At 44.1% G+C, this 26368-nt stretch overlaps 1 protein-coding gene across 1 annotated transcript in view; it reads left to right on the plus strand.

The window, feature by feature from the left end:
* Nucleotides 1–10889, plus strand: part of SLITRK3 (SLIT and NTRK like family member 3) — a 14931-nt gene extending 4042 nt beyond the window's left edge. Inside the window, exons 3-5 of the mRNA XM_027647331.1 lie at nucleotides 1–1172; nucleotides 4628–8469; nucleotides 9113–10889. The exon at nucleotides 1–1172 is cut by the window's left edge and continues 15 nt beyond it. Of these exons, the coding sequence (XP_027503132.1) occupies nucleotides 1–964 (964 nt within the window). The 3' untranslated portion in view covers nucleotides 965–1172; nucleotides 4628–8469; nucleotides 9113–10889. The remainder of the gene's footprint in view (nucleotides 1173–4627; nucleotides 8470–9112) is intronic.
* The last annotated feature ends 15479 nt before the right edge of the window (nucleotides 10890–26368 follow it).

A 26368-nucleotide genomic window follows, 5' to 3' on the forward strand; every position in this document is an offset into this window, starting at 1 on the left:
CCCTCCGCCGCCCGCGGCCACCGGCGCGGCCGCCTACGAGCTGCCCCCGGCCGCGGCCGCCGCCGCCGTGCCGCTGTCCGTGCTCATCCTCAGCCTGCTCGTCCTCTTCTTCTCCGCCGTGCTGGTGGCCGCCGGGCTCTTCGCCTTCGTGCTGCGGCGCCGCCGGAGGAAGCTGCCGTTCCGCGGCCCGCGGGCGGAGGCGGCGGACCTGGGTGCGGTGCCGCTGCGCTGCCCGAGGCTCTTTCCCGAGGGTGGCGGCGGCGGCGGCGGCGGCGGCGGGGGGGGCACCTGCGAGCGGTCCCCGGAGAAAGCGCCCCCGGCGGGCCACGTCTACGACTACATCCCGCACCCGGTGACCCAGATGTGCAACAACCCCATCTACAAGCCGCGGGAGGAGGAGGAGGCGGCGGGCGGCGGCGGCGGCGGCGGCGGCGGAGGTGGAGGGGAGGCGGCCGAGCTGCTGCGGGGCGGCGGCGAGCGCGGCTTCGCCCACCCCGCCGCCCCCGCCGCCGCGCCGGAGCCCGGCAGCAGCTACCGCACCTTGCTGGAGAAGGAGCAGGAGTGGAGCCTGGCCGTGTCCAGCTCGCAGCTCAACACCATCGTGGCCGTGCACCCCCAGCACCCCGCGGGCGGAGGGCTGGCGGCGGGCGCGCTCGGAGCGGCGGCGGCGGCGGCGGGGGGAGCCCCGCGGGACCGCGACCGCCCGCCGCCCTGCGCCGTGGGCTTCGTGGACTGCCTGTACGGCACCGTGCCCAAGCTGAAGGAACTGCACGTCCACCCCCCCGGCATGCAATACCCGGACCTGCAGCAGGACGCCAGGCTGAAGGAGACGCTCCTCTTCGCGGCCGGCAAGGGCTTCCCGGACCACCAAACCCCCACAAGCGAATACCTCGAGTTAAGGGCCAAACTCCAAACCAAGCCGGATTACCTCGAAGTCCTGGAGAAGACCACGTACCGGTTCTGACCGCCGCCCCGCCGCCCGCCCGGCCCCGCCGCCCGCGGGCAGAGGATACAGCTGTGCGCTCTGCCCCGCCAGATGTGCGCGCTGCGGGGCAGGGCCCTTCTCAGATCAGTAATCGACGAAGTGCCTTCGCAGACTTTTGCCAGCAGATGTTAATCAATCATTATTTTTTATACTGAAACTGAGACTTTGACTGTGCCATGTCATAAAGGTATATTATTATTATTATTATATTATTATTATGGGGGATCTTTGTATTGATCCTGATTAAGTAAATTCTATGTGTGTGTCTCTCTCTCTCTTTCTTTCTTTTCCTTTATCCTTTTTCTTTTATTTTCTTTATTCTTGTCGTTTGTTTTGTTTGTTGGCTTTTTTTTTTTTTTTTTACTTTTTTTTTTTTCTCCGTTGCGAGTAAACTTCCTTGATATTTTCCCTTGGAGGGGAGGGGGAGGGAAGATGGCATTTTGTGGCTTGCTTTCTTCTTGCCCATCATGGCACAGATTCTGTACATTTATTTAAAAGAGAAAAAAAAAATGCAAAGAAGCAAACGAGCGCAGTTTGCTGCATGCCTGGAAACTGCAAGAGGGAAGGGAGGGGAGGGTCTTGCTCGAATGTCTCACTCTTGTCTCTCTCCCTCCCTCGCACGCACACTCACCCTCACCCTCCCCGCACCCCCCCGCCAGCCCGGCCCCCCGGCGCAGGGCGGCAGCGGGGCCCGGGGGCCGCGGGGGGAATCCCGTGGGCTGGGGGAAACCCCCCCTCCCCGGAGCCGAGCAGCCCAAAGGATGTCACCACGTGGCGCACACACCTAGGGGATGCTCAGTGACACTTCATCATGACGCCATGGTTTTTTGGAGGACATCCGCACTTTCCTAATAAAAGCAACATGCAAATATACAGAAAAAGGGAAAAAAAAAAAAAAAAGAAGCTACTGGGCACCTCTCACTAACAGCTTTGTAGGAAGCACTTTTAATGTTTTCTCTCATGCACACATACACGCACACAAACACACACACAAAGGTACAACAATGTGCATATATTTATTCTGTAATTTCAAGTGAATATAAATTGTAAAGGTAATGTTTAATCATTGTACAGTGATGCGTCTGGTATAGCTTTCCTAATAAAACGTTTTGAAAAACAATGCATATATATATATATATATATATATACAACCCCAAATATATATATATATATAGGAATACAAAGCTTGAACCTGAAACTTCAGCTTCCCCCACGGAGATTTCCTTCCCTCCCATAACCTTGAACGCTATTTTATTAATAACAGTTCGATGCACTGTGATGTTAACAGAGAAAAAAAAAAAAAAACCTGTACAGCGTCTCTTGCCAAGATACCACCCGAGACTGTCACAAATCCGATTTGCGATCTGTATCCCTGCTGTGCTCTGCTGATAGTTAAAAATACCGGGAAAATTGGGAGCGCATCCCGCCGGAGCGCTGGCTCCCGGCCTGCTGGAGGCACCGAGGCTTCGCTGGGGTGCCCCCGGCGCTCGCAGCCGCAGTCCGTGCGGGGCGAGCAGTCAAAATGCGCAGGAGAGGGGGTGAATTAAACCGCATTTCCAGTTTGGAATGGGGCGATGCGATCTGGAAAAGAGCCTCTCCCCGCTCCCGCCGCAAGCGGAGCGAGACCAAAGACGATCGGATTTCCCTGCCCCCGGGGGGCAGGTCCCGGTTGGTATCTTGTCCCCGTTGGTGTGTTGTCCGCCTTGTCCCCACCGTGTCCCCACCGTGTCCCCGCCGGCCCCGGGACGGGCGCGGTGCGCGGCCCCGCGCGGCCGCCAGGTGGCACCGGCGCTCCAGCGCTGGGGCGGGAGCGCGCACGGAGCCGCTCCTGGAGCCGCTCCTGGAGCCGCTCCTGGAGCCGCTCCTGGAGCCACCTCTGGAGCCGCCTCTGGAGCCGCTCCTGCATCCCGACCCCGCTCCCGGTCCGGACCCTCTCCCGACCCCTCTCCTGCCCCCCGCCCGCCCCGCTGAATGTACCCCCGGGCGCCTTATACCGGGGCGGGGCACGGCCTGCGCCGCCCCGAAGTTCTTCAAATAGCGATTTTTATGCAGAAATCCCCAATCTATCCATAAATATAATTTGTCTGAGCAGCGGTCAGGGTGATGTATCCAGGTGTATGGAGGTTATTCGCCCGCTGAGCTCCAAAGGTGCTGCCCGGAGCGCTCCTGCCGCTGCCCCGAGGGGACCGGGATTTGTCACCTCCCCGCCCCAAGGTCACTCTCCCGACCATCCGCCCTCCTCCCTCTGGGGAACAGCTCGGTTTCACCCCGCACAATGTGTTTTAACAGAGACAAAACCATAAATACTTGTTTCCCCCCCCCCCCCCTTCCCCCAAGTGTTGCTATTTACAGCTCCAACCAGGATGCTCCTTGTAGGCTTTTTGCATTCATCTGTCTTGGAGAGTCATGGTAGTAGCTGTGGGTGTCTGGAGACACAGCAACAGCTCCAGACGTTTGTAAACCCAGCATCACCTCCACTACATCAGTAGAAATGTCACCCATTTGAATTTCTTCTGTTGAGTTCATACCGTGTTTTCTCACTGCTCCCTTCAGCTCTAATCCCTTGGGGTTGGTTCATTCGTTTGCTTTGTTGTTTGTTTTGTTGTTTGTTTTTTTTTTTTTAAATGGATAATAGAAGAGCATGCACGTGCTAAAGGTGTGAAACGTGCAAGTGCAAAGGCCAGATCCTCCTCATCATAACTGTAAGAATTACATCCATGAGCCTACATGCAAGTAATGTGGAGCTGTATAAATCAGGTTAAAGTACAACCCCCAGTGAGAGTGGTGCTGTAAACATTTGGCAATGTCACCAAACCCCCAAGTGTTCATACTTGTATCCAAATAGAGTAAAGCCGGTTGCAAATAATGTTTATATTTTAATTAAACTGCAGAAAGGCAAGAGAATTTCAACATAACTATAGGCAGTAATCTCGCCCGTGGACGGTGAGCAGATCTATTTATTCAGTGGAAAATAAATTTGTTCTATGAGAATGGAATTTTGTATTAAAAGAGATAATTTTTGGCTTATGTTGAGTTATTTTTCTTTCCTTGCGTAGGAAACTTCCTTTTCCTTGTGTGCTGAGATGATTTGGGGATGAATTGCTCTGGAAGTGCTGACAATATTTAAGGGACAATTCTATCTGGAAGTGTTGACAATGTTTAAAAGGATAATTTGCTTTGGAATTGTTGACAATATTTAAGTGTGATGTCTAAAGGGTGTTTTGATGACTCTTATTTTACTGTTTCATTATGTTGAGCTGAGGCTGAGTGGGTGGCAGCAGTGCTTTCCACTGCAGGAAACTAAAATGGATCCATCATCTCTGATCTGTGATAGGTGACTCTTTACCTGGGTTACACCTAATTATTAGGTAGTATTAATGCTAATTATATCATTATCAGCAGTATTCTTGGTAGCATTCATGATACTGGGAAGGAATCAAATAAAGTCAAAGTGATCTGCAGTTACATTAGAGCTGTTTGACGGGATACTATTTTAAATAAATATTTTTTTAGCTTATTTCATTGTTGTACAAGTACCTGGTGTTGGCTTGAGCAGTTCAGCCTGTGGGGGTGCTGGTAGCAAAGTTTTCAGCATGTGTTTGGTCTATTCACTCATTGACTATATTGAAATTCTTCCTACAGGTGGAAAAGAACAGCAAGGCCAGGTAAGTCCCAATCAATAACAGCTGCACATAGGGAAATAGAAAGGATGGTGCTCAATTATTGGTGCTCTTTTTTTATTTCCTGGATATTGTCATTGATGTCACTGTCACACTGTGCCCTGGGTTAAAAAATTTGCTTGGAAATTGCTTCATGGATCTCTTGAGTGTATCAACAGTGAGAGAAAGATGTTCATTGTTACAGTATGAATAATAATCTGAATTTTGGGAAGCAATCCAATGCCTGTTGCAGGAAGACAGGACCTGAACTGCTCTGGTTAGATGAGTACTGAGAGTGAGAACCCCATTTGTTATTCAGTGAATATGAGTTAAGCTGTGGTAGCTCAAGATTTTGTCAGAGGCCTTTCCAGACAAAACCACTTTTGAGCGTGGCTGATTTGGTTTTAAGCTAGAAACTAGAAAAAGTTTTTGTTCAACTCATGTTCTCTCTGTGAACTCTTCCAGCAGCAGGAGAAAAAAGGTCTCTACAAAATGTCAATCTGCAGCGCTGCACATTTCTGGAGAACTCAGGTGTGCCAGCAGCACTTCGTGAGCTCTGTGCTGCTTCCACTTGGTTCAAGTACCTCCTTCAGAGGAAGGAGACCTTGATGATTTGGGTTTAGGTTGAACAGAAATGTTCACACGAAAAAAAATTGTGTAGAATTTGGCTGTAAGTGGGGCAGTTCATTGCTCAGCTACATCACTCAACCACAGGGTATGACTTCTGGCAGAGCTCCAGCCACTTAGGTGGGAAACTTGTTCCAGGCTTGCACTTCTTCCAAAGGCACTTGCTTTTACAACGTGGATTTATGTACACTTGGAAATCAGGCTGCTGTGCGTGGCATATTCTTGTTTTCTGAGTTTTCCAAGGCCCGATTCTAAATTTGGCTTCCTCATAGCTGGGTTTCACAGCGAATTTATGTGGGGATGGATTTATGAATGGGTTGTACAGTACAACACAGTCGTTCTCCGTGGAAGAAATGTAAATCCACACAATATGGAGATTCACGACAGCTTTTTGTGCAAAAATTGCTATTTTTTGATGCTGATGTGAGTGGAAATACAACTCCTTTTTCCAATTCTTGAAATATTGCTGTTTTGATTGGGCAGGTGTAGCTATGCCCCAGTTTGAAACCTGTTTGAGCTAGTGGAAGAATTGGAATGTGCTTGGAACAAACCCTTGAGTGGGTATGGCCTGGAGGCCCAATTTTGCTCCCTTGGAGCAAGTGTTGAAACACCACATTATGCTCAGATTTAGTCAACAGACTTGAATGAGGAGCAAAATCTGATCTGAGAAAATTACAACATATATTAAGTGGATTCAAGTATGTTGAGACAAGTGCTCCCTGTGACTATTTCAGAATAAAATGAGTCATGGTACAGAGAAAATGGGTTTGTATCAATTTAGTAATTTTTCTGATTGACCTCACTCACCAATTAAGGCATTTGATTTTAAAATAAGAATATTTGCATCAAGACAAATTAGTTTAGACCTAATGTCATTGGTAACCAACTAGCCAAGAAGATTATTAATGTGATAATTGCAAATTGTTTGGAAATACTTTATTAATATTATCTTTCTCTTTGAAAGCAAGAATATTAACTATACCAACCCAGGCCATTCTATGATTCTATGATTAACAGGCACTGACAACTGTGTTTCAGAGAATTATTCTTAAAATGCCTTTTCCTTGATCCTTATAGTTTCCCAGTTGTAAAATTATGTAATTCCCGTTTTTGTTGAGGTTGTTTGGGGCAGTCTGGGGTGTTTCTGAGGAAAGCATTTGCTTTGCTACACACGAGGAGGTGAGACTTGTGGGTTATCTTTGATCACTGGGAGTGTATCTGGAAATGCTCCCCTGTGGTGGCATTTTCTGTTAAATTGGTCGATATTGTGTTTTTCAGAACGGTGTCAGACAGATCATTTTGGGGGAAAAATGACAGGAAAAGGCTCAAAGGAGCAGAGCCACAGGCATTGCTGCAGGAATGCTCTGTCCCACATTCACACTGGGCAGGCTCTGCAGGGTGGATGTTGCAGCAACCATTATATTTTTGAATGTTAAGGATGCTCATCTGAAGTGTGGGGTTATTTTTAGGCATCATGAAGATGTACATGATATACTCAGCTGTTGGGTGCCTTAAAAAGAATAGGTACAAATAGAGGGCATAGCACAACATAAAATATGGATAACTCACTCATGTCGTACACTGAATCTTTAATGTCCATTTGCTTTTTCTGACATCTTTATTTCTCCACCAGAATTTTCTAAATCTCTCAGAGATATTCTGTATATTCTATGAATCCTGAAGAAATATTTTAGGCTAGCCAAGAGTTGAATCTCTCAGTATCTGGGAATTCAAACAAGTGCCACTAGCTGGGGAGGAATATCCTGCCCATGGCACGTGGCACAGCAATTTGGCACCTTGTTGTAGCGTGGTGCCAGGGAGGGAGGTTCTCTGCAGCAATGAGATTTTTCAGGAGGGATTGAATGATTCCAAACAGGAGCTCCTGAATTGTGATAAATCACTATTGGAATGGAAGAGACCTGAGATGTGCTGCTGCTTCTGATGGCACTGCCATCCCTGCTGCTGGTGGTGGCACCTGGCACCGTCGCCAAGGGGGGACCCCTATCACAGTAACCCTAAAAAAAACAACCAAACAGCCACAAAAAAGCAGAGGAAAGGTTTGGGAGCCTTTATCCTGCAGGGACCATCTCATCTGAAGTTAATGACTTTCTCCAGATGTTACAGTGGCATTAATATACTGTTATGGGATTTTTATGGAGTTTTTTCTTGCTTTCCTCAGTTTTACTTTGCTTTTCCAGAGACAGTACCTGTTTTACATGTTAAAGAACTTCAGGAATGTGTTTGTTGATACTTTTTTGGACCAAAATTGTTTAAAACTGAGTCTGTCACAAAAGACTGTCCTAAACTGAGATGAGTTTTCTAGAAAGCTACAAAAACCTTTGGTTTTGTACTTGGTCTCTAAGTTATTTTATATATATATATATATATATATATGTTACATGTCCATTATTGTATAACCCTTTAACCAAAGTCTGTCATTGAGCTTTGGAGGCTTTGGTTTTGCAAATCAAAGTTAATTAATGGTTTGTTTGCTTTTGGGTTTTTTTTTTGTTCTGTGATTGTTTGGTTTGATTTTATTCTGAGTATGACTGGAGAGAGGGAAATATTGCAAAGTGTAAAAATTCTCACCAAACTATACTTTTTAATAGGACTTTTAAATTTAATTCTTTTTATTTTCTTCAGAGAATGAAGGACTTATGCTCAAAAGAGTGCAGGAATTGCCACTCAATAGAGCTGATATGTGTTCACTCTGCCGTGTCCTGAGAGTGCCCAGGACAGTCTGACTCAAAGGGAGGTGTAAGAAATTCCCACTAGTGAGATTCCAGGGTTGGATTTGTCCAGCTAATCTGCTCCACCCTGAGAAATCCAGTCCCTGGGGTGCTGCACCACTGGAGGGACTGGCCCAGTTTGCACAGGGAGCACTTAAAAAAATCATGTTGTAGCATTTTGGTGAAAAATGAGCTTTTAAAAAGCTGGGCATTTAAAATTTTGTCTCTGTTTTCTTTAGAAAACTCATCCAGAGTTTCTCTGGTGCCGTTAAACTGCCCTGCAAGGGCACATCTGATCAGTTGTCCTCAAAGCACTACTGAAATAAATGTGTAGCTAATGTATTCTTCTAAATTGGAGAGCAATTTCTTGTGGCATCACTTCTGTTATGTTTTCTTGCAGTGACCCAAAACCCCTGGCTGCTTTGGAAAGTGGATAGTATTGGCAAGCAAAGAAATATGGCAAGTAAAGGTATTTTTTAGATCCAGTTTATGTCAGTGTTTCCTTCAAAGAAAGGGCACATCACAGCTATGGGCTCCTTGTTCTGCAGCCCTGAGGAGGAGTAAAGGCACTGATTAAGGCAAAGAGCCCTCATTTAATCCGTGGTTAATTCTCCCCTTCAGTTTTAAACCAATAAAGTAAGAATTGTGGATATATCTAATTTATATATATAAATATATATATTGTTCCTGTGAGCACTGAAGGGTTGTGACACTACAGCCAGGAATGCTGATGGAAGGAATGACAGTGGCATTGCTGGGAGGTGGGTTAAGCTGTGACAGGTGGGAACTGTGCCAAGGCTGAGAGTGCCAAGGGCACCTGAAAGCCAAGTGCCTCTTGCTGGGGTGGAGACAGTCAATAACAACAGGAAAATCTTGTTGAAAACTCTTTAGAGCAGGTAAACAAATATCTCATAAACCCCTATTTTTCCTGCCTTTGGCCCAACTTCTCAACCAGCCTCCAGGTCTCTGGCATTCTCAGCTTTGACCCCTCTGCATGCTCAGACATCCCTCTGGCTGACGGCAAGTTCTGCCCCCTCTGTTTGCACATTGCCCACGTGCCCGGAGCGGGGGCCAACTGAAAATGTGGTTCTCTCTGTTGGGTTTTTCTGTAGAGTGGTGTATTGCACCTCAAGACTTCCCTCTGTACCGACTGGATTGCCCACCTGGCCCTCGGCTCTGTAGCAGCCCCCCGAGGTTGGCCCTGGTGGTGTCACGGGCCCTGTGCTCTGCCAGCCCCTCCGAGCCAACCAAAGCCTGTCACAGCCTTCAGAGCACAAATCCCTGGGCAGATGGATCCCTAACAGCTACACTTCAGGGAGAAAGCGGAGATGCTCCTAAAATTAGTTGCTGACAGCTCAAAGGAGGAGTAACTGCCTCCCGTGTGGTTACTTCTTCTGGAACGGGGACGTGTGTTATGGAAATGCTGACACTGGGTTTGGACAGCATGTACACATGTGCTGTGTGTGTGTCTAAGTGTGTACCCATGAATGCACTGTTACAGTGTAGGATCAGATTGCTGGAAAGTTCTGGGGGGTTCAGGAGCATGGCTTGCTTTGGACTGTTATTCAAATATGGGCATTTTGGTAACGAAGCTAAAAATAGCCACTTAACGACCTACATTCCCAATGTAGGTCAGTGGAGGCACTTCTCAGACATATTAGCATTTTGGACACTTAATCTTAGCAGCATATTGCATCTCCTAGAATAGGTTAGTAGAGGCAAGGCAGGAGGAATTGCTGCATCTCGAGTCGTTCCGAAAGGTTGCCAAGTTTCTCAGGAACCAGAGCGGCAGAATAATGAGGATTATATTTAATTTGGGATGGAGAGGCAACCGTGGGGTGTTCAGCAGAGGCAGCTGGGATCATCTTGGCTCTGTGGGGGAGGGAGAATTTATAACTCTAGCTAGCTAAAAAGCAAGCTGTGTGTGCATTTGTGTGTATATATATATATATTTATATATATGTATATACAAATCTGTGTATGTGTATATAGCACCGTGTGTATATATGTATGTATGTATATGCCTAAAATGTATTATATGTGTATCTATAGATATGTATACATTTATATGAATTTATATTTCTCTATATAAATAGTCATGCAACTATGGGAAGTCACAATTCAACGGTGTGTCCTTTTTCTTTAAAACACAACAAAAAGCTGCTTCCATTAATATCATATTGGCTGGCACAAGTGTCTTAAGTTTTCTTTTCTCTTTAGAAAGGAGTGGTGCTTGGGGCCGAGCACAAGCCTGGAAGGGTTTGACTCTTCTAGAGGACTCAGAGTAAATCATTATCTGCTCCACAGCCATTCTACATTTGTGACATAAAGTGGTGGCCAAAATGACTCAGGGCTGGTTTTGCAGGCGAATAAAGTGGGTTGTTGACTGTTTGGAAGTCTCTGTTATGCTCATGGATTTTTGATGGTGAAATGTCTGCACTGATAATTATTCTGGTTGCTGTTAATGCCCAGTTAATGCTAATGGCTTGAACAGAGGAAAAAAAGATGAATTTTCTGCTCTAAAGTAAGTTATCTGAAGTCTGATTACGTTGACTCAGTGATGTATGGATTTCCATTTAGGGGCAGGATGTTGGGCTGTAAATCAAGAATCTCAGCTCAGTGAACATCTAGTTTGGGATGTCTTTTATGTTATAATTGATTTTAAATCATTTCAATTCATCATCAGAACAAGCTATACCTTAATTCATGATAAGCTCAAAGGATCTCTCAGCTGAAAACCCATTCATAGCAGGGTGAATTTTGCACTTGTCTTCGGTGGGGTTGAATCAGGTCAGAGAGTTTCATTCAGTGCTGGCATAAAAACAATCTTGTAGCTGTGCAACTATTAATTCAAATTGTAATTTTGTAATAAAAGCAGCCTAAAAATGACTCACTAGTTACGTATTCTATGGCTATAGCACCTTTCTGTCAATGTGATGTGTTGGCATCGGGTTTGATTTTGTGTTGCTGGTCATTACCCCGAGTTTTGCCCCCGCTGGAGCTGGAAGCGGCTCAGCCCCCGGAATAACACACCATAATTCTGCAGCTGAAGGGAAAAGCTGCAAAGTAATGATCTCTGTCAGCATTCCTTAAGCTGTCTGCCTGGAATGGTGGCCGATTGCTGAATTGCCACATGTGTTGTGCTGGGATAAATGTAGGTCATGGTAATGTGGATTTGTCAGGAGGATTTTGGCTCCCACGCGGCAAAGCCCGTTCCCAGCTCCCTCTGCACTCCTGCTGCTGCTGCTGCTGCACAGAAATGTCCCTGGGCCTCCACCAGTGACCAGGCCAGGGCTGTCATGGTCATTAGGGCAGCGTGGATCTGTCATGCTGCCAATCTGCCATCTCCTGCAAACTGTAATGTGATTAGAAAAGGAAAGAGGGAGAATGGATTATTCCTTTCTGAGCCCTTTGCTTCCTTTAAGGCAGAAGACAAACAAACACGGAATATCACAGAAATCAAAACAAATACCCAGTGGCTCGAAACATAGGACATTGAGGGAAATATTTCTTCTAAGCTTCTTGATTATGCTTTGCCTTATTATTTCATCTGGAGGAAATAAGCACCTTATGGGAAAGTGCTTCCCAATCTCTTTTGCATAAATGTTACAGTGAAACTCTCTGTGATATATAGCTGCCTGTTCAAGAAAATAGGTCATTTCCATACAAATGTCATATTTCTATGCAGAAAATATGCTGAATTCATATAGTATCTTCTAGCTAAAGCAATCCTTTTGCTGGTTTTGTGATTTCAGCATATTTGCCTGAGTGAAGGCAACCAGAAGAGGAGCAGAAAAAATGATTATTTTTTAATTAACTCATGCAGGCCTAACATCAGTCTAAGCACTTGAATGCAGTGTCTCTGGGGCACACACAGGAATATCATCCTCAAATGGCTAATTTCTCCTTTTAGCAAGAAGCATCAGGATTTGAGCAGAGTGAATCACAAAGCTCAGAGAGCCACTGCTTTGCTGAGCATCCAGAGACTCTGGGAAATAAGTTTGTCTGATGTCGCTTGTTCAAGAAGATGCCTGGATGTCTGTGTCCTCGGGGGAGCAGCCATTCACACAGCAAACCCACAAACTGAAGCCAGGAAAGGAGTGATGAGGTTTGCAAATCTCCTTATGCTCTGTGGCAATCTCTTCCTCGCAGGATGAATTTAATCTTTGGTGCACCTGGGCTTGCACCTCTGCTCTAAAGAAACAATAAACCAACCCTGCCTTCTGTAAAGTTGAATTTTGCTGTGGCTTTTTATGTTGAAGTGGATTTTAGGATCAGATGTACAAACCAAGTTGATGCTGTAGATAGACGGCCAAAGAAATGAGATGCCCTAAAAGCCCTGGAGGTGCCTAAGGCTCCCCTGGTCTAAATGGTTGCAGCTCCACTGCCCACAGCACAGCAGTCACCCCCTCTGATGAGGTCACTCAAAGAGGTTTGGTGCCTGCTGGTGTTCCTCTGGAAGGCTTTCTAAGCAACCACTAGGATTTCTTTAAGTAAGTTTAAAAGTGAAGATGAATCAGCCCAACTTCTCAGCTCCTGTGAGCTGACACCAGCCCACCACAGTTCTTGGGCTTCTTCCCCCTGTGTGTTGTCACCCTTTTCACCCAGGGGGTGGTTTTCTATCCCCTGGGAATGCAAAGAGCTGAAATCATTACTCTGTGTTGACCTCTGGTGCCACCAGTATCTCCTGGCCCATGGATGGGCTGTTAATTCACAAGGACAAGGGTTTCTCAGGCTCCTGTTCAAGTCCTGCATGAGCTTCTACACCCCCTTAAAACCCACTCCTGTCCTTGGGTGCCAAAAAAAATCCTTGAGGAAATATCCACCAAATCCTGCTTAAACCAAAGAGAGGTATTTTCACCATAATAACAATAATGATAATGCTTTATACAATGCATTTTATTAACAAATAAGCAGGCACTGACCACCAAGGTCTAGTCTGGAGTATGAGAGGCACCCACAAATTTGTACTCAGAAAAATCTCTGGTTTTGCTCCTCTTCCCTCTGTAAATCCTGTTGGTACAGACTCATCCTACTTTAATCAGATGCAATTTGTTCCCCAGGTAGAATATGGGAAAGTGATCTTAAGAGGTTCGTGTCCTAAGGGGAGCAAAACATTCCCTGGGAGAGGTCTATCCCACCCACTAATCCTACCTGGAGCTTTGGGTGGTTGTGTTGGATATGAACATTTAGATATTTAAAATTAATTAGAATTGAACTGGAATTAAAGTCCTGTTCCCAATTTCCCATCTCCATGGGGAGGACAGTAAGAATTTCTTATCTCATAAAAATATTATGAGTATAATGTGCTATTAAATGTCCAGATCCTCTATTTAATGGAACTTTGCATTTGTATAAAAAGGGGGAAATTATGTTACTGGTATTTCTTTCTGTAGGAAGGGATTTTAGGATTAAGTAAAAATTAAATAAGAAGTTAAATTATTCATATCAAAATAATTATTAACCTATCGAAATACTGGGCTATGGTAATAAATCACTGACAAACCTGGATATTTATGTGGCAGTGTTAGGACAGTGTCTGAACAGTCTGGTAGTGATTTAATTGCTAAAGATTTTTCATCTTCAAAAATTTTGCATTGAAAAAGTTGGAAAATTTGAAACCAAAATCCTCAACCTGATTTTTTAATGATTTTTTGGTAGCTGAAAAAGATGTGACTCCTTAAATGTTACTTCAAACAAAAACATTTTCAAAATTGTTTTCATTTTAAGAAAAACCCCACATTGTTCATCTTGAGAAAACTCCTTTTTGAAGCATAGAGGAGCTTTCTGAAAATAATACCAATTTAGAAGAAAATACTTTTTTTTCCAAGCCTTTATATTTATAGAAACAGAGCAATTTTTTTCCTTTTTATTAGAAAAAATGTCTTAACTTTTATGTGCTTTGCTTTGTGTCAATTTTGTCTGTAGGGGGGAAAAAAAGAATCTTTAATCTTTCTGGTATTATGGAAAAAAACCCCCACTCAGGCACATGAAGGTTTTGTTTTCTGGACTCAAAAAATTTTTTCTACCTGTATCAGTTTTTTTTCTAAAAGAAATTACATGTTCTCTCACTTCAGTAATTGATTATTTTAAGGAAAAGAATAAAGAATTTATCTCTGGAAATGTTCAAAGCCAGGTAGGATGGGGCTTGGAGCAACCTGGGCTAGTGGAAGGTGTCCCTACCCATGGCAGGGGGTGGAACTGGATGGTCTTTAAGGTCCCTTCCAACCCAAACCATTCTGGGATTCTCTGATACTAGGGATTAAAAAAGGAATGAAGTACTGAAGGGAAGAAAAACTCAAGTATTGGTGGCAAAGGGCCTAAAATTAATAAACTGGGTTTCCATTGCCAGAAATGTGGGTGTAACCAACAGGAGCTTGTGAATGAATAATCCTTTTGAACCACTATCAGAGTTTGCTCAGTTTTTTATTATATCATCACAAATGCAAACTATGACTGAGTTCATAATCTTTGTTGCTGCCACTTTGTCATTACTGAAAGTGATAGTTCTGGGCAAATGAAAGGGTGGGAATAGGAGAACTTGGAGAAAATAGCAGCTACTTTGCTTCTCCAGTGATATGTGGCACTAAAACGGAAAGTTCTACTTTGTGCATCCAATTTAACAAACTAACAGTAAAATTGAATGATTAATGATGAAAAGAGTAGGAAAAAAGTCCAAATGTGTGTCTTTAGTTGGCCCTGTAGCATTCAGCTGTGTATGGGCAGGTCCTTGACTGCTGGGACTGGTTAACACCAGGAGTAAGATTTTTTTCTGAAGTTAGACTCTTTAACACATTTTCTTTTTTTTATCTTCAGGGAAATGTCACCACAATATCAGGAGAATGGTCTCAATGACCTAATTTATATATTTACTTTTTTTTTTTTAGCTTTTGTGCCACAGCTACGGTCCTGAAAAATGTAATGGTCCTTGAAGGAGGGCACACAAACAGGTTTTCATCTGTTTATTTGTGCGTGACACAAAATGTGCACAGGGGCTGAGAGTTTCTGTTGCATAGGACAGGTATGGCAGGATAATATTCATGGATAAAGGAGCATTTCTGGCAATGTCACGGGCTCAGGATGCTCAAATTAGCCTTGCAAAGACAAAGCCTGTGCTGTGCACACCTGCAGCTGTGGGTAAACGAGAGAAGAAGGAGCATTGTTAAGCTGTTAAAGCCTTGGATTTCTGTCTCACCTTCATTATTGGCTGATTTGTAGTACCTATAATTAATGTGCTTGCAGTGGGTGGCTCTCTTTACATTTGCCTGTTTCTTCTCACAGCTTAATCAGAGCACAAGTAAAACTTCAAATTAGGATTCTCTGCCACGTGTTTTCCAAGTCTCCCGGTGCCGTGGAGAGAGCCCAGACAGGGCAAGGCACTGGAGATTTACAGATGTTTGATCTTGAAGCCTTCCAGATGAAAAGTTGGTTGTGTTTTGGGCTGGTTTCCAATTCTTAACTTTGCAGCACCTTGTAACAGGTAAAGAAAAGTGGAATATTCAGGAAAGTCCCAAACTGTGAAGCTCTGCTCAGCTCTGAGCTGTGAGGATCATCCCAGTAAGTTTTGTACCTCTCAAACTGGTTCATAGAATCATTAAGGTTGGAAAAGTCCTTCCAAGATCATTGGGTCCAACCTCTGACTGACGGAACCTCTGTGGAAAGGTTGGCCCTGGGGAAGATCTGGGCAATACCTGAGAAATACAATAACCAGCAGCACTTGAGAGGTCACATAAAGGTATTTTCACCTTCTGCTGACCTTTTAGACACAGTTTGTGTGGCACGAGAGAGAGACAGTACCATTGCTGGGCACTGGCACAGCTCTGGGTAAAGGAGATTCCCAACGGACCTCAGGAAATACCATAGAATCATAAAATAGGATCACAGAATAGTTTGAGTTGGAAGGGATCTTAAATACCCTCTTTTTCCACCCCCCTGCCATGGGCAGGGACACCTTCCACCAGCCCAGGTTGCTCCAAGCCCTGTCCAACCTGGCCTTGGACACTTCCAGGGATGGGACAGCCACAGCTTCTCTGGACAACCTGTGCCAGGACCTCCCCACCCTCACAGGGAACAATTTCTTCTGTGTATTCAGAAAGTGCAAGATCAGCCCTTGAGTTTCCATAGGTTTCCATAGGTTCAGGTGAGTATAATTTAAAGCAGAATTTACCTACAATATTTTTCCAAAATTAGATAACATTTCAGTCCTGGTTTGAGAGTGAAAGTTGATCTCTGTGATTTCTACAGCTCAGAAACCCGATGAGACTCCTGGCTGTGCTATTTTCCCTGTGGAGAGAGAGCATTTCATCCTGCAGTGGTTGGTATCCCACAGACTTCCACACACAAGTGCACCCTGATCATAAATCTGCATCTTGCTTAGTGCTCCTGGTTGAATTTAGTGAGGCAGTGAGAGAATGCAGAGATCAGTCTCTGAACCTGGTGAAAAATTGCCCTGGATGGAGACATTGTGCTCATATTTAGCAGTGGATGAGATACATCCACATTTACAGTGGATCAATTGGTTTGGATTACCTGGAGCTGCTCTTCAGTAGCTTTAATGGAGTGAAGACCAGATATTATTTTATCTAGACAGAGCTTTTAGAATTTATTGTAACAGAAGCATCAAAACAAATTTACTGTAGTGTTTTACCTTAAGTGCTGCCTTAGCAACAACGAGGAGGAGGGATTCTGCAAAGAACCTGTAAACCCTGGTGCCCAGCCCTTGCTGGAGCTCCTTCCCTCATTGCCAGTAGTCTCAGCATCCTCAGCAGAAGCAACCTCAGCCCACTGTCGTGTTGACTGTGGCACTACATATTTCACATTAAGTGTTATTTACTGTAACTCTGCCCGTGAACGAGGAGCAGCGTTACTGGGAGCCGTCCTTTGCATTCCTGATGTCAAACCCGGATGCAGATCACATTTACGACTCAAAACACATGCCATGGAGATTCATAAATTATACAAGGAACAGCACAAAGTAATGAGAGACGTGTCATCTTCGCTTTCTGGCTGCAGAGGCAGCAGTGTGGCATGGAAGATTTATTTACTATTCCAGCCACTGGCTTGCTTTCAGTCAATAGCTCATCACTTTGAGGCTGCAAATAGGAATAAAGATGTTTTGCAAGAGGGGAAACAATAACACAGCAGAGCAGCTTGGCCAAGCTGGGGTGGGTTACTTGAATTTTGGAGACCTCAGACTACACCAGCCAGCCGGAAAAACCCTGTGGTTTTTGCCTGTCTCCCTCTCCTTATCTGTGAGACAGTGCTAACACCTATTTTAAAGCACAAATCAGTGCATGGAAAGCATAATGTGAAAGCTGGGAATTAGTCAGATTTTTTTTTTAAAGGGGACATACTGGTCTCCAAGAACTGGGGGCAGAAATGGAGAGCAGGGAGGAGAAACCCAAGCAGGGACCAGTGGCACTGAGGCCATGGTGGAAATGTCCACCAGTAAAGATGGTGAAAAAGAGGATGGGGGTTTCTATTCAAACCATGTGCTGCCAGCTGGAGGGAGAAAATAAACAGGGAAGAATACCATGGATCTGATTTTTAGCCTGGATTTTTAGGTGCCTGCATTGTGTTCAGGCACAACAGAAAATCCTTATCTCCAGCCTGAAACTGAAACGAGGTGAAAATTCCCTCCCACCTTGGGTGCAATTAGAACAGTGCTAACACCTATTTCAAAGCACAAATCAGTGCATGGAAAGCATAATGTGAAAACTGGGAATTAGTCAGATTTTTTCTGAAGGGGACATACTGGTCTCCAAGAGCCAGATACAGAAAAACTGTGGGACCACAAATGGGGAGCAGGGAGGAAAAACCCAAGCAGGGACTGATGACACCAAGGCTTTGGTGGCTCTTCAGAAATGCTGGGAAATATCCACAAGTAAAGATGGTGAGGAAGAGGATGGGGGTTGCTGTTCAAACCAGTGTGCTGCCAGCTGGAGGGAGAAACTAAGCAGGGGAGAATGGTTTGGATCTAACTTTTTAACCTGTTTTGCGGTGCCTGCACTGTGTTCAGGAGCAATGAAAAATCCCTGTTCTCCAGCCTGAAATGAAATCAAGATGAAAATTCCCTCCCACCTCGGGAGGGAATTTGCATTTGCATTTGGGCCACTGTTCCTGCCTTAGCTCTCCCACTTTTTTCCACCCTGGGGGATAAATCTGTGCAGCAACACATCCTTTGGGTGCCAAAGAGCAGGGCTGGGCTGGCACAGGCACCTGCAGTGCCAAGGCAGGGGGACAGGGTTGGCAGGGATCAGCAGCACTGCACACAGAGATCTGCACCATGGCCTGGAGGCACTGCCACAAAGGATCTGCTTTGTCCCAGTGTCGTGTTCGTCTGGGCCAGAGCAAACAAATTACATCCCTCTCAGTCAAGGCAGATCCATGTCTGCAGGGAATCCTGACAAAGCTGCATGCAACATGCATGTTTGGAGGCTAAACTTAGTCCTCAGTTACTGAGGATGTCAGCTAGCATCATCAGTAAACACTGAGTGGAATTAGGCTGGAAGGGATTATGGATAATGTGGGTTATTTTGAATATTTTCCGAGCAAATCCGAACTGAAAAATTGCAGAATCGTCCTTAACGAGAGCAACAAAAATGTAAATAAACCATTGCTTGTTTTTATGTTTATTTAAGAAACAATAACCCCTTAATGGGAGGGTTACGAGCAGAATATAACTCTTCCCATTGCTTTTCCAGGGCACGGCTCCTCATGTGGTTTTGTGTGGGCACATCCCCGTGGACACACAGAACCCAGCAAAGCCGTGGCTGCTGCAGAGCCATTCAGAGAAACACGATGCAAGAAGGATCCTTTCAAGGAAATAAGTTTCTTTGCAACCACTAAAGCGGTTTGCAGCACTCAGAGAAAAGCACTGAAATGATTTCCTGGTGGACTCGCTTCCCGTTTTATCACGTCGTGCCAGATTGTGCACGTTGCTGATGAAAAGTGAAAGACTCACAAAAGTTATGCAGGCAAAAAAAAAAAAAAAAAAAGAAATCAAAAATTCAGAGCTGCCTTTTAAAAGCTTGCAGTCAGTCCTAAAAGTCGGGTTTCAGTTGGTTTTGTCCCTTTTGTAACGGTATTTAGTATTATTCAGTAGAATTTCCCAGCTGCAGGGTTGGAAAAATCTCAGTAGAGGACGTGGATTTGTGTGGGATCAGAAATTCCAGTGAGGGAATGATAAGGACTGATGCTGCATCAATCAGGAAGGTTATATTTTAGCAGCTAGAATAGAAAATATGCTGTGATTCAAGGCATGTATTCAACAGAAAAATGCATAATCATACACAAAATAGGGAATAAAAAATAAAACTTTAGTTCAGGCAAAATTCCCACATTTGTTAATTCTTTTATCTGAGTTTAAGTTATAATCTGAGGAACTTGATTGACCTGAAATTCCGGAATATTAATGCTTTCAAGAAAATAATATTAATGTAAAATCTATAGAGTCCTTTTTGTAGTCTTTGGATGCTCAATAACTGTGTACAAGTTGTTGGCTGGCCCAAGTTTGTGCATTATTAATAAAAGTAGTAGCTCTGCATCTTCCTGGTTCTAATTATTTCTCTAAATATCTCCAGGAAACAGAAGCATAAACTAGCAAGCATTTAAAAACCCTGGGTAAGCATCTTTTGGAGAATATGCCTATAAAATGAGTCATGCTTGTGTTTACAGTTTTAACTTGTTTTTCGAATCATAAAAATAAGCACAAGATTACAAAATGGCCAAATCAAGGCCATTACAGTGAGGTCACAGCTGTGAGTCAGGATTTGCTCCATCTTTGCCAGTTTATTGTTTGATAACTCTTGTTTAGTGATGGACTTTTGAAACTAAATTGGAAAACCACATAGAGATCACGTGGTATTTTGGGAAAAGGAGCCACACACAAACCTTAGACCATTTCAGCAGCAGTTTTTAATCAAATAACAAGTCAGGCAATTCACTCATTTTATATGTGAGTGATGTAAAAAAGCACTTTGTAATCTCATTTATATATACATGGCTGTTATTATATATAAACCAGACATATTACAAGAATTTTTCAGATGTCCTCAGGACTTCAGAACCTCTCTGGGTCTTGAGCACTTCTCCAGAAAGATCAAAATCTGTTAAAAAATTTGCCTGGTTCATGGTAACCACAGAGAGACAAATTCTGCTCATTGGTTACTGATAAGATTTGTCATTGTTTCATTAAATCCCTGACTAGGGATTTTGCCTCACTAAAAAAAAAACCTATATAGGACTAACTATGTCCTACATTATTGCCTTCAGGACCACACTGTGGACTCTCTGTTTTCCTTGAAGAGAATTCCTTACATTAGTTTTACCACCATAAGTAGTTAAATAATTAAACAATTGTTAAATGTCATAATAAGAAAGTAAAACCAATTTATTTTCTTTTTTTAAGACAGATCAATTTTTCAATTCCTGAAACATTTCTCGACGCTGGATCACATCTTTTACAACATAATTGTGATACAGTCAATGGAAAGTCAATAACAGTGATTCCATTTTCATTTACAGAGGTGTAGCTGAAACAGCACCATAATGAGCTGAATCACTTTGATGTTAGTTTTCAGAAAATGTGACTTTGATGCAGAGCACTGAACTGCCAGGAGAAAATTCCCAGTGTACAGGCTTGGATAATGAACAAGCATTTTTTACATCACTACATTTACAACCTTGTATTGTTGCTTAAAGTTTTTCCTCCGAAATAAACATATGTTCAAGTGGAAGCCAGAAATAGAGATGAGTTAGAAGGAAATCTAATCCCCCCACTTGAAAACCATACTGAGGAAACACCCCAGAACCTCCCCTTTTCATGCAAGATAAACATGTATAGAACATGACAGAAAAAAAACCTCAGATTTTTAATTAAAAGGTGATTTTAACACACACTCAGAACGTGACAGGGCTCCAGCCTTGAAATTGGGCGTGTGGGTTTCAGTGCACTTGCTGGAAGTATCTTGGGTTTAATTATATGTTTAAAGAGCATATTCTGTATTTAAGTACCAACAGTCATTTACTTGAGAACTCTCTGAATTTTGTGTAAGTGCCACACAAGCACAAAAGTGAATGTAAATGAGACTTTAAAGCACAAACATCAAATATTTCATTCAGGGAAGCGCTCCAGTTGTGGAGAATTTGTGCAAGTACAGATGGATTGAGCCGGGGTCTCCGTGAGGCTTTTTCAGCTGCAGTGACAACTTTGGGGGTCCACAAAAACACACAAAGAAGCGCCGAGTCCAAAATTTCTACATTTCCCAGGTCACAGCTTCAAACTGAAGAAGAACCTGGACAGGGGACTGTAAAATGTCAAGACAGGTAGTGAAATTCTCCAAAAATGGAATCTCCAGTGCCTCAGTCAGGGTTGGCTGTGTAGGGAGGACACACAGCTGAGGTCCTTCTGACTTTGAACAGCTGACTGATTTTCCAAGACTCAAGTTGCAAGCACTTCAGTATATTTCTTCTGTTTCTTTTTCAATCAGAAGATGAAATATAGATTTTTTTGAAGAGAAAGGAAGAACTTAATCCTTTTTGATCTGAAACTATTTTTTTTACTGATATAAGACCCGACTCTTTGCAGTTTATCAATTATTTTATTATTTCTGGCAGGGGAAACATCCCTAATAGGTATCCAAGAGTTGTGGTAATTAAAGGAGTCGATCTCCAGCACTGTTCTCTACTAAACCACATAGTATTTTCAGAGCAGTATGAGCATATACCTGAAAAATGGAACCAGCTCATCATTTAGAGCAAGAGCTGACCAAGCAGGGACTTAATAAATCAACAGAAATAACTCTCAGACCCGAGGCAATAGGCTGTGCTTATCTGTTTGCATCTGCTGATTTCCCTTATTTTCAAATGCTTAAAAAGCTAACTGAGGAGCAGACTTGATGTTCCTCCAAGCCTCTGAGCAAAGCTGAGTTGCTCATCCTGCTTCCAACAGCAGCTCCTCCAGGGGAAGAGCCGGGATCTGGTCGCAAACCACACGTACAGGTAGCAGGGTGAGAAACTCTTCCTTCTCCAGGAACTGCTGTGATGCCACAAGAGCTTCTGGTGGAGCCAGAAGATGCAGCTCCTGCGTGTTGTGACAACAACCATCCTTGAGGATGTTCTGTCATATTGCACATCCACCACTCCTCATTGAGGAGCAGAGATCCAATGTAAAGACCTTGGGTTTAACAGCAGAAAGGCAGGTGCAGACCTCCAGGATAACAGTCCCATCCCACCCTACGTGGATGATCAGGACTGCTTAGGTCAGACCATGCAAACTTCAAGAGGAAGGTGAAATAATAATTTCAAATATCTGCAGGATTTTTTATTTTTCAGTGTTATCTGTTCTTTAAACCAGTCTGAGCCCTCCTGCTGCTTCATGTCTTTCAGATCAACCAGTAGCAAAGATTTGGGACTATGAACTCCAAACTGTCCACTTGCTGCTTCCAGGGAAGAATGATGGGAGAAAACACTTGAAGTTCATATCTTTTATTGACAGGAATAACGTAAACAAAGCATCTGTGGCCACATAGAGCTGGATTTAGTGTGGGTAAAAAAAGCAAACCCCAAAAAGAAATTAGCACTGACAAGCTGAAATTATCATGGAATCACAGAATGGTTGGAAGGGACCTTAAAGATCATCTCATCCCACCCCCTGCCATGGGCAGGGACACCTTCCACTAGCCCTGGTTGCTCCAACCTGGCCTTGGACACTTCCAGGGATGGGGCAGCCACAGCTTCTCTGGGCAACCTGTGCCAGGGCCTCCCCACCCTCGCAGGGAACAATTTCGTCCTAAAATTATGAGTTGAGCCAAAGGAACACCCATAAAAAAGCAGTTAAGATGGGAGCTGCTGAGGAAAAGGTTTGTTGTTGTGTCCTGGGTGTCATGTCATGTGAGGAATACAAGTTTTATCCTATGATCCCAGTCACTCTCCAGTTCAACTGTTGGTACACGAAAGGTAAATTAAATTAATTTGAATTAATCAGGCACACTCTCTTTCCTCTCTGACAGTGCATCTAACCAGCTTTGACTTTCACTCCTGGGGAAGGATTTACTTTAGAAAATTAGAAAAAACATCTATGTTAGTCTTCAGACAGAAAAAATTACATGTTAAGAACCAACAGTTCATTGTCTAAAAATAATTTACAATTGCATAATGCTTTCTACTTTCACAGCAATATTCATGTTAATGAGGCTTGTTAACACTTTTTTTTGGAATTTAGACTTAGTTTAGGATTGGTCAAAAGGTTGTTCTTTGTCTATGTGACTATTTGGTCCCTATCAACTTCCTTCTGTCCAAGTTCCTACAATGTCCTCATCATTTGGAGGCAGGTGATGTCTTTTGGGAGTGACCTCACAGGCTGAAGGTGGAAACAACACCTGAATTGTCTCTGCATTTCCAAACCAGCCTTCCCAAGGCAGGGCTCAGGCAGGTGGTCCCTGTGCTGTGCTCTCTGCCACATGCAGAAGCCAAACCTCAGCCTGCTGGGCTGCTGCAAAACAGCAAAGATGAATTCATTTTTTCTTTGCTTCATTAAAGTACCTTTTGGACAAACAACTGAATATTCAGATGTTTTAAGATGTTTCTCGTTTCCCTTTGAGTTGATTTGGTTGTGCAGTTCCCCCCAGCAGCCAGAGGACTTTGGAAGGGATTCTGCCAAGACAGGCTACAAACCCTTTTCTTCCAGGGGCCACTCACCTTGTGGGGTTTCAGCTGAGCAGACCAGCAGTAAATTCCATGTGCTGATTTTGCCTCGCCCCAAGGAAGCCAATTTTTCACTTGCTCCCTTTACAGTGAAAGGAAGAAAGGGATGAGAAAGCACAAACTCAGGAGAAAGAAGAGATCCATCAATGCCACCAGTTCAGGGGCAGGTCACTCCGCCCCAGAGCACGAGCTGAGCCTGCTGGTGTGACACCAACACAGTGGGGCTGCTCCCCGGGGGTGGGGAAAACATCTCCTGTGAAGGCTGTCAGACAGCTGGAGGCTCCAATACCAGCAGTGAGAGCTGAAGGGATGAGAAATGTCTGAATCCTCACCTGGAGCAAAGAGCAAATCTGAAGACAAGGCTGAACCCTCCTTGTGTGAGGGGCAGGGAGGGTGACAGGCAGGAGGTTTGTGGCATCTGTCACTTAGTCCAGAGTCACAGCAGGGTGTTTCTGACACTGCAGAGAATAAGCTGTAGCAACAAGGCCACAGAAAGCAGTGACAGCAGCTCTGGAAATCAAGCAGCTTCCTGCAGTATCAGGGCACCATGGACAAGTGGCAGCACAGGTGACAGTCACCACTTTCCTGGGATATACAAGCACAGGTGACCAGATTGTCCAAGAAATAATCTCATTTGTGATTAGATTGCTAGCCTCAGAGGAACTGCAGCTTCTGGTTCCTGGCTTGCAATCCTGGGCAGAATTGAATGTTTTTTTCCTCCCAATAGCCTTTTCTAACAACACCTCAGCAAATAGTCAAATGAAATATTAAATATTTCCTTGTCCTTTCTCCTGTTTCTTGTCTAAGCAACACACTTTAGAGGTGAAAGATATCTAGCAGAGCTGTCTTTATATTTTTTTCCTTTTCTTTTATTTTTTTTTTCACAAGCTGTACAGCACACGTCTATTTTTTTTACACTCATTGCTTACTTCTCCTCATTTCATGCCTACCCATATTCCCTGGGGGTTTGGAAAACATCTCTAAATGTTTCTCCCCATGGCCTCTGACAGCAAAAAACGTGGGTGGACTTAAACCTCTGTAGGTGCTGGACATGCAGCTGCCTCTTTTTGGGTGAACAAATCGATGTACCTGCTGAGATGAATTCCCTAAACCCACAAGCTTGGCTTGATAACAACCAAACTCCCCAAATCTTGTGTCTTCTGCTTTGTAGCAGCTGCAGGTCATCAGCAAATTGAACCCCCCCCCCTGGTTCCCAGCCAACATAAACCCCACCCACAGGGCAGGATCCACGTTGTCTCCTGACCCACGGGTGACCAGCCTGGAGATCCTGGAGCTCGTGGAATAAGAAGGTACTAAAGGCTCACAAGGGTATTCCAACCTGTGTTCCTTGTTTCTGTAGGACCTGGGTGTTGATGGACCACTCTGAGTCCTCTGCCTGGGACAAAATGCAGCTTTCAAGGTCCTGAACTAGAAGATTTCTGTGGCTGTTTATAATGCAGATGCAGGAATGCTTTTGAACCATTACTCAGATTCTGGGGAACAGCATTCCATGGGCTGTGCTGCTCCTTCCAGTGACCTGTTTCCACTGCTGGGGGATGGGAATGTGTGGGCAGGTCCTCCCTTTGCTGAGTCAGCTAAAAATACCCTTCACAAGGAGGAGCTGCAGCAACTGGAGATCGTGGTGGCAGCCAGGGAATTATGAGCTGTTCCACCACGAGCTTCAGTGAGATGTCAGGGGTACTGACAGTTCTGGTGATTCTGGTGCTGTCCCTGAGGGAATAAATAGAGATTGCTGCTATATGGGAAGTTATTATGGCATCCTAGGTATTTATTTTGCCAAAACAAACTCCACCTAAACTGTTGGACTAGAGGATCTCCAGAAGTCTTTTCCAACCCTGACTATTCTGTGATTCTGTGAAAAGCCAAGATGTTTTTGCTCCTAGGGGATCACCAGGAAAGTGCAAAGATGGGGCTTGTTTGGTATAAACAAGAAAACTGTCTTCAGGCTTTTTAAATCACAGCCCACACCTGTGGCAACCATATCTAGCTCACTCCCTCTGGGTCTTCACCAGATCAATGCAAACATTCTCCTACCCCAGGATTTTAACTGATTTAAAAAGTTAAGGGGAACCTGGGTTAACTTTATACCATTTTTTTTAATATGTTTGTGATCCTAATCAGAACTTGTGTAGTAATTCAATCCTACTTGGCTAAATTATGAGTTTTTATCATTTAAAGATGTCCTGTACCTGCAGTAGATGCACCAAATCTCCACCATATATTTAGAATGATGTTGCACTTTGTCTTCTGGCTTTTTTTCTCCATGTATTTAGGATTTCCCTTCAACCCCATTTGTTTCACTCTAATGTCCCTCCTTGCATTTCCTTTGTGCAATCTGCCTTTTATATGTACTTGAATTTGACAACCTGGCTCTAGGAATTTTAAGTTTAAAGGCCAGGAATTAACAGATTGCAATCTTTGTCTGACCCACACTAATCACCAGCTACGTGTCCCTCATATTCCCTCACGGAAGACAAGGAGCTTTGAAGGTGTTTGTGTTTAACTTCCTGAGACACTACTAAGAGGTGAAGACATAAAATTAATGTATTTCTGTGTTTCTAACGTGAATTGGCAGAACCAGTGGCTGTAGCTTCCCTTAAAAATCACAAGGACTGAATAAAACAGCCTATGGTTTGCTCTCA

Source organism: Corapipo altera, unplaced genomic scaffold (genome assembly GCF_003945725.1).
Source record: "Corapipo altera isolate COAL_440 unplaced genomic scaffold, ASM394572v1 113, whole genome shotgun sequence".
Lineage (NCBI taxonomy): Eukaryota > Metazoa > Chordata > Aves > Passeriformes > Pipridae > Corapipo > Corapipo altera.